General features: G+C 41.7%; 1 protein-coding gene across 2 annotated transcripts; it reads right to left on the bottom strand.

Annotated features, from left to right (window-relative positions):
* Positions 1-24: 24 nt before the first annotated feature.
* Positions 25-7,638, bottom strand: rcc1l (RCC1 like). Of its 2 annotated transcripts, none has more exons than XM_076101669.1 (12): positions 7,573-7,638; positions 6,337-6,625; positions 6,121-6,250; positions 5,203-5,331; positions 4,473-4,539; positions 4,186-4,237; positions 3,599-3,683; positions 3,197-3,378; positions 2,849-2,936; positions 1,627-1,800; positions 1,172-1,257; positions 25-253 (listed from the first exon to the last, which is right to left on the bottom strand). In XM_076101669.1, exons 2-12 carry the CDS (start codon positions 6,622-6,624, stop codon positions 176-178), a joined length of 1,359 nt encoding a protein of 452 aa, XP_075957784.1. In that variant the 5' UTR covers position 6,625; positions 7,573-7,638; the 3' UTR covers positions 25-175. The 2 variants fall into 2 exon arrangements, with proteins under 2 accessions (XP_075957784.1, XP_075957783.1); XM_076101668.1 differs by having other exon boundaries at positions 7,468-7,621.
* Positions 7,639-8,477: the final 839 nt, after the last annotated feature.

Raw genomic sequence — 8,477 nt, 5'->3', positions numbered from 1 at the left:
GACATCGGGGTCCATGACGCCTGTGGAGAGCAGCTGGCTTCAAGACTCCAATGTGGCCCCCGATCGGCTCCCACAGAGAGGAGGAGGAGGAGGAGGAGGAGGGAGGAGGGAGGAGGGAGGAGGGAGGAGCAAAAACGTCCAAACCTCTCATCCACTGCTGCAGGAACACAGGAGCTCACAGGAGGGACTTCACCAGCGCCACCATGTGGTCGACACCACACGCTACGTCCACCACCTGACCAGGCACAGTCACCTGATGGAAACATCACAGATTGTTCTTATCTCAAGTTAATTTAAACCAGAAAAAATTTACGCAAAACATGTACTTTCTTTCCAACTCTGAAAGTCAAATCTATAAGCGACCGTGTGATCGTTGATAAGCAAGAGTCCAAAGGCAACCTCCGGTTCTGCAGAGCGAAGCCGAAGCGGAAGAGTCTTAAAACCTGCATTCTCTCTAGTGTCCACCAGGGGGCGACTCCTCTCGTTGTATAGAAGTCTATGAGAAAATGACTCTACTTCTCTCTTGATTTATTACCTCAGTAAACATTGTAAACATGAGTTTATGGTCTCAATCTCTAGTTTAAAGTCTTCTTCAATACAGCATGATGTTCTGGAGCTGATAATAATAACATTATTTATATCGCACCTTTAAAACAGAGTTTACAAAGTGCAAAAGCAACAAAACAACAGTGAGGCCCAACACAATAAAGACAAACTAAGGTAAACGCTAAACCCTGTTAAAACAGAGCAACACATGAAAGAATTAAACCAATCGATACTATAAGAACAAAGAAATAAGACAAATAAAAAAATTATAATAATAATAAAATAAAGCAGTAAAAAGAAGACATCACATAAAAGCCCGTCTGTAAAAATTAGTTATGAGCAGTGATTTAAAATAACTGATGATGGAAGTAGCTTAGAGTTGCACGTGCTCAGTATTGATCCGGTTGTTCCTCTTCCTGTGTGACATAAATTAGCTGATAAATGATACGATTACGTGTTATCGGTGCGTAGACTTGTCTATACCCGATCTATGGGAACAACTCCACACACAAGAATAAAGAAACGGTGAAACCCGTTGTATTCCGAGCTCACAGATCAGCTGTGCTCCTTTCAGCTGCACGGCCTCTTTTGTTTGAAGACTAATATTGAATCGGTGTCGTCTTACCCTCCACGGGAAGTACTGGTCGTCTCTCTTGCCGATGCCCAAACAACCTCTCACATTCTTCCCCCAAACGAAGAGCTCGCCTCGATCTGCAACGCAAACCATCAAACGTGAGCCGTTTGGAAACAAGTCAAGAAAATGTAAGTCATTTAAAGAACAGTGGAATTATTTCTAAAAGAGGATATGAGGGCTTCAAGGAAAAAAGGTTGGAAACAACAGCTTTAGTCGACACTGAACCACATTCTGTGGGTGGAAAATGCTTGCTTTTTAAAGCTGCAGTTATAACTTTTACAAATCAAACTTTGAACAAACTTATTCGCCTTCTGGGTAAAAGTTAGACGAGAAGATTGACACCACTTTCATGCAGCAGGTTAGCTTAGCATAAATACTGGAAACAGAGGGAAACAGCTAGCCTAGCTGTTGGTGGTGACGTATCTCCACCAAAGTTACAAACTCACCCGTCACTGCAGCGAAATGGTTGAGGCCACACCGCACGCTGGTGACGGCTACCGAGGGGTTAAACTCTGAGCGTCCAAACAGAGCGGAGGGAATCATCTCCGGGGTCGAGGATTCAGAGAGTTTTGGGCCTTTTCCCAGAATGCCATAGCCCCAAACGAACACCTCTCCTCTCTCTGAAAAGACCCAGAGACACACAGACGGATATTTATGCACCGACATGGTGAAACAAAGGGGGCAGAGGCTGTTAGCAGTTAGCATCGCACACGTCACCATGTTGTACCAACAGGAAATAATACTGATGTCAATCAAACTGAAACTTCAAACTTAATCAAAGGGTTTTCCTCAGATGTGATACGCTTTGTTTTGTTTTCCATGATTTAACTGTTTTACCTCCATCCACAATTTATTCCATTTTTTACCGCCTCCTTTTTCTTTGTGCATTGCATTGTGGGAGAATAGTGTCCATCTGTGTGAGCCTGCTTTGCGTACGGTTTATTTTGTCAATTTTAAACGCTATAATTGTGTCACATGGTGCATATATTGCGTATATCCAAGATTAATAAAGTTAACAAAAAGGTCTTTACTGCTAACCTTAAAAGTGAGACCAAAAATTTGTCAATCTCAGAATTTTTGGCCAGTTAGAACGGATTTCTAGCTGTTGAGATAGAAAAGCCCTGGTTTTTAAGTGTGAACATAAATAATATCTAAAATAGTCCAATACGAGACTGCAGAGATGGAAATAACCCTGCTGGTTGACTCAGCATCAAGTCTGGATCACTAAAACTGTGATCTGTGATGCCACCAAGAGGCCGAGTGAGGAGTCACTCCTCTGACAATGAAAGGTTATGCAGACGATAACTAAAACACTCCGTCTTTTCATTCGCAGCTCTGTAACTCACAGACATGTTCTCCGGTCTAAAAGAACTTCCTAATAATTTTAGTCCCAGGACTACTTTTCAAGGTAACCAAAAGCTTCATTCAGCCCCTTGTTGTCTGCGTTTTCATGGCGGTCTAAAGACGTGGAGTCTGACGAGGGCCCCTACAAAACATCACCCTTAAAGGTTCTGTACTTTCAGAAAGTACTACCGCCGACAGGAGCCTTTTGGGGGTAAAATGTCCACAGAACTTCGATCGAAACACAACTAGATCCTTAAAAGTTTCCAAGTCCATTTGGGAAAGTTTCAGCGGCCAAAAAAAAGGGTATTTTGTGTGAACACTGACCGTTGAGAACGACCACCTGCGTGCCTCCACATGCTGCCTGGACCACCTTTCCACAGCCGACCAGAGGAAGAAGACGAGGAGAGTTGATCTGAAAGGCCAGGATAAAAAAAGAGCTCAGTGACGGTGAATACCTGAATAACTTTGCTGCATTTCCAAATACCATAATTCATCTAGTGAATTGCTTTTTCTTCTTCTATGATCTTTCTCTTGTTGCATCCAGGCGGCAACCTTCTGTTCTGTGTGTTAATCCAGTCAATGAGACTAATGCAAGACCTGCTCATACAAACACATTCATGCAAAACATAATGTTCTTTGTGCAGCTGACTCTCCAGCGTTAGTCCTCCTCACCTGTGTGGACTCAGTGACCGAGGCCAGCTGCAGGTATTCAGAGTTGCCCCATCCGTACAGCCGTCCGTCCGTGGACACGGCCAGGCTGCAGTCTCCGTATGTGATAATCTGCTGCACCTCCACCCCGGACAGATCCCCCCCCACCTCCACCGGACGGGGGCTGACGTTGTGGTGCCCCAGACCTGCAGGACGAGGACCAATGTGGTTAATTAAATAACTGCTATAATAAACCAAAACACTGATTATGCTGCACGAGACATTTGAGGTGGTTTTACAAAGATACACTATTTATTTAACTGTTCAACGTCACTGTAGCAAAAAAACTAAAAAAGGCGACTGTGGAGGAGAGAAGACATTTTTCATCTTTCCAGGTTAAGCGGTCTGACAGAGAAGAGCACCGACCCGTCTGTCCATCTGCTCCCCATCCACACGAAAACACCTTCCCCATCTCAGTGAGGAAGAGGCTGTGGTCCTGTCCACACGCCACCTGGAGACCAAGAGAAAGAAGCCTCGCTGATCAGATGCTGTTAAAATACATTCAATCTACATGCAAATGCACACAACACACACGATTCCACTCGCATCTCCCGTGGGCGGGACTAAGTAGAGAGGAGGCGAGGAAGAGTTGCGAGGAGAGAGAAGTCAAGGCAACAGGCATCGTTACATCTGATCTGAAATTTAATGGCGATCTGAGACGTGAGTCACAGCTGCATCAGAGGTCCATTGTTTTAATGATCTGGTTAGATGATCATAACAGTGGTCATGACAACCTGTATATTTACTTTTAATTAAGTTCCCAAACGCGGCATGAAAGGACTTCTGCAAAGCTGCTCTGCCTATGCCTCCTCGAGATGCATTTTAGGGAATCAACGCATCCTTCAAGATGGCGCGCGATTTACGTGCCACATGCAGGAGGACGGAGGAGACGAGGAAGCACAGAATAGAGAGAGAGAGAGACGAGAGGAGAGGAGAGGAAAGGATGCACTCACCTGGGTGACCCTGCTGTCGAAGCCGTCCATCTTGTGAATGATGTGACTGCCGCTGTTTGGACACGAGACAGAAATAAGCGATCCATCATTCGAGGTTACATCATCCTTCTCTCTCAGACTTCCTGTAACCTCCTGCTTGTAATTATTATTTTTCACAGGTAGAGTACGCCGACGTATTTACATGCGTTTGGTCATAATTTCTAATCATTAAAACTGGAAATGTGGTAAATGTTCGTATTAAAAAATAAGAGTAAAATGATCTTAATGTGTTCATCTTCAGGACAAACCTGTAAACTTCATCTTCAACTATCCTCCTCCCACACTGGCCGTACGCATTGTTGCCCATACTGAAAACTAGCAGAGAAAGAAACAGAGAGAAAAAGGAAGAGGGCGAGTTAAGTTTCACTCAGTTTGTAAAGCCGGAATATAGCAACTGAGCATCAATTTAATATACTAATATAACCTCTTTCTGTTCTGTGGAATGGAAAAGGATCATTTAACTCTAGATCACACTGTGGGTGAGACACCGCACGCCATTCTCTCACCAACAAAGCACACACAAGTCCTCAAACACTCCGGAATATGACTCTCTTTAATTTGGCAAATATCAAAACATGATGAAAAATACTCACTTTAACAGAATTCATAAAATAAAATAACATTTCCACATTGTGGAGGACAGCAAATTAGGCATGAACCCATTCTACAAAATGCGTTTTCATTAACTTGAAATGGAGCTCGTTAGAACATCTGCATGCTAATTAACTGAATTTACCAAGGACACAATAATGGGCTTTTTAGAAGAGACTTAACAGATGCTTGATGAACATTTTCAGTGATCTGTGAGTGGAGGATGTTTAAGGACACACGGTTTGTTACCAGGTGTTTCTTTCTCCGAGCTGTGACAAACTGAAAAGTGAGCTCTAAAAGGCCTTTAATGACTGATAGCGAAGTTCAATGCTAGCGGTGTGTTTCCAGCTTCCGGCTGCTGCAGGAGGTGTGGAGTGAGTCTCTTACCTCCCTCCTGGTCGGTGAGGACCAGAGAGTGAGCGCGGCCGCATGCAACCTGAACCACTTTGGTCCGCAGAGGCTCGACGAGAGGCAGAGCCACCGGGGAGGGTTCCAACACGTAGTCGTAGCTCTGATCTAAGGAGACGAGGAGAGAAGAAAAAGGTGGAGGTGTGAGGCCGAGTACATGCTGCCCTCACTGATACTAATTATGTGGTATTTATCAAAAATAAACTTGTACTGGGAAGTAGAAGAGCGTCTGCACACAAAAACTATAATGGACGGGAAAAAAAGGTAACGTTTCAACGTTTATTATGTATTTTATCTTGATTATCTTATTATGTTGCGTTTACAGTTTAGTGTGTAATGTGACATTTCCTTCAGGTTATAATTGCTGATGTTTGCGTTTCTGTGCTTTATCCTTTTGTCAATAACCTACATTTGTCGGTAAACGTTTGTTGAAAATCATTTCCACCATTTATGCTTTCAAGGCATAAAAAGTGGAATAAAAAAAGTATGTTTGGCTGCTTATGAGCACCAGAAACTGTTAAATGCACCAGTCAATTAACAGCTGGTGTTATTAAATGGGTATGTTAATTGAGTTAAAGGGGCAGCGCACTAAAAAACTCATAATTTAAAGTTTCAGGGCACCATTTCATCTGAACCCCTACTGAGATGTTTCCAGCTTCCTGATTATATTCACAGTATTATTCCTCCCTGCAAGTTGAGGCTCCAAAGCTCTGACTTATAACTGAAAACAATACGTATTTGTAAAGCAGTGTCCAGTGGGTTTGCAGAGCTATTTAGCTGGAAAAACTTTTCCGTAAAGTGCAAAAATAACACGCTGAAAGACACTCAAACGCTCTACAGAGCTGCTGATAATTCTCTGTGGAAGTTAAGTTAAGTTCTGGTTGTTGTGTTACTTACGGCGGCTGTGCTGTGTGCGCTGGAAGCCCAGCTGAGAGTCCTTGTTCAGGCCCATGCCCCACAGCTTGATCACATCTTTGGTCGGCGAAGCGATGAGAGTGAAGCCGTAACCACAAGCAGCAGAGGAGATCTACAGCGGGGGAAGAGCAGCTGGTGAGTTCAGTCTTAGAAAGTATATATATATATATATACACACACACCGTATACACATTTCACCTGCTCTGCGGTCTCCAGTCGATAAGGAGTCAGCTGGTATTTGCGGGGCTTCTTCCTGCCGCTGTCCGGCACCACGAAGCTGGGGATCCCCAGAGCACCGGTGAAGCTGAAGCCCCACACAAACACCTTGTGGGTGGGCTTCTTGTGCTGGCCGACGTACTGAAAAACTGGACCGCTGCTGGTTTTCTCCTGCTGGGGTCTGGATGCTTTACTGAGTGTCGCATAACCACAGACCTGAAGCCCCGTGCTGACGCGCCTGGTGCACAGTCGCACGCATGGAAGAGCCATCCTGTAGACAGAGAGGGGACGAGCCTACATAACTGTGATGAACAGCAGGGAACATATGACAGTTTGGGGTCTTTAATGATACAAGAAGTCTGTTTTAGACACTCAATTTTATGGAGGGAGGTTATTTTCATAATTTAGGATTTAAAGTTAACTACTACTGCTACTTACTAATAATAGTTCTTAGTTAGTTTATCAAATAAAGTTGTGAAACAAATTGTAAAAAATTGAAAAATGTTTGCAAACATTTTGCAAAAATAAGATTATATATAATATAATAGCACAACATAAAAAATAGCGAAACTTTAAAACGTTGAACTTGCATAAATTAAGCTTTTGTTTTGATAAATAAGCTACAATCTTATTTTATTTTGGAGAGAAAATGTAACGGCACCAAATTTACTTTCTGACAAATAATGTTACATTCATCTTTTTGAAAATGAAAACTATGATACTGGGAGACTTTGAAGACTGCTAAGACTGGTCAGGGTCTACTGGTAAATTCGGCTTGATGCTGGTCTATTAATCAGTTATATAAACATGAATTAAATGTCACTTTATAACCGCGCCACCTCCATCGAGACCCGTATTTCACCTTACTTTAGCTCGTGACACGACTAATAAAGGTGTAAAGTTTCCTAAAATAAGAGATGTTTGGTGAATATGGTTGGTGCCGAATGAGAACGCGGTTAGTCATCATTCGTTTAAGATATTACACTATATTTTTATAAAACTAGAAGGTCGACAATATTCACGAGAACTAAATTATTAGTAAAATGAGCGGAGTTTCGCCTCGTGCTCTTTCCACATGTAACAAGCTAGCTAACTCAATTTTATTTAACTTACCTCGACTTCCGGTTTAGAAGTTTAATAATGTGTTTCGCGAGCTGAAGAACTAATTTGTAATTTGGTAATTTACCACTTCAATGTCATCATCGCGTGTTTGTTTACCTTTTAGTTAACCTAGCTTACACAGGAAGAGGAAACGGAGCCGTGAGGAGAACAGTAGAATAGACATTCTTCTTCTATGGTGTTTTTTCAAGTCACAGAGAGGCATTGCGCCACCTACCGACAGCGGAGTGCAAGTACAAGTACTAATACCACACCGTAAAAACAGTTATATTTAATTACAAATTAATTTTATTTAACTTAAAATAACTTAGTTTAATTAAATACAATTAAACATAGTTTAATTAAATACATTTTCAATGCAGGACATTTAAGTATAAATAAATTAAACTAGTTTAATTAAATCAAATTAAACTTAGTTTAATTAAATACAATTTTCAATGCAGGACATTTACATGTAAGTATTTTTACGATGTGGCATTAGTACTTGTACTTAATAAATTGATCTGAATCAGGAAAAATTAACATTACATAAGTATTAAATGTATAAAATGTCCCCTGTGACTGTTCTACTATTATAGTATTATGTACAAATACTGCAATGTAAACTGTAAGCAAATTTCTCTATTTGGAAGAAACTATACAGAGCTTGAAGCGAAGAAGAGTTGCTTTAAATGTCAAATAATCTACTCTGGTGTGAGATTAGATCGACTGTGGAAGTGGGTTAATGCTGCAGCAACCTGACTTTAGCTCCACAGGTTAATAACCTGCAGAGTCACTTCTTACCTGTATGTCCACGGTGCTCTCATATACCTCAGGCACACGCTTATGCAATTAAGTTAAATTATTATATTCGCCCTGAAACAGAAAGAAAAACAGAAAACAAGCCTTGTTTTTAAGCATTTAAGGTTGTCTTTGCACTTTCCCTCGTCTAGAAGTCTTATTGGAGTGTGTTTTTGTTTAGATGCTTGAAGTTTTGTTCTATGACATAAAATACGTGAGTCAAT

The sequence above is a fragment of the Anarhichas minor genome, unplaced genomic scaffold (assembly GCF_050575085.1).
Source record: "Anarhichas minor isolate MPS153535 unplaced genomic scaffold, ASM5057508v1 ptg000027l, whole genome shotgun sequence".
NCBI lineage: Eukaryota > Metazoa > Chordata > Actinopteri > Perciformes > Anarhichadidae > Anarhichas > Anarhichas minor.
The sequence above is the reverse complement of the archived record's forward strand: the minus strand, read 5'-3'. Positions and strand labels throughout refer to the sequence as shown.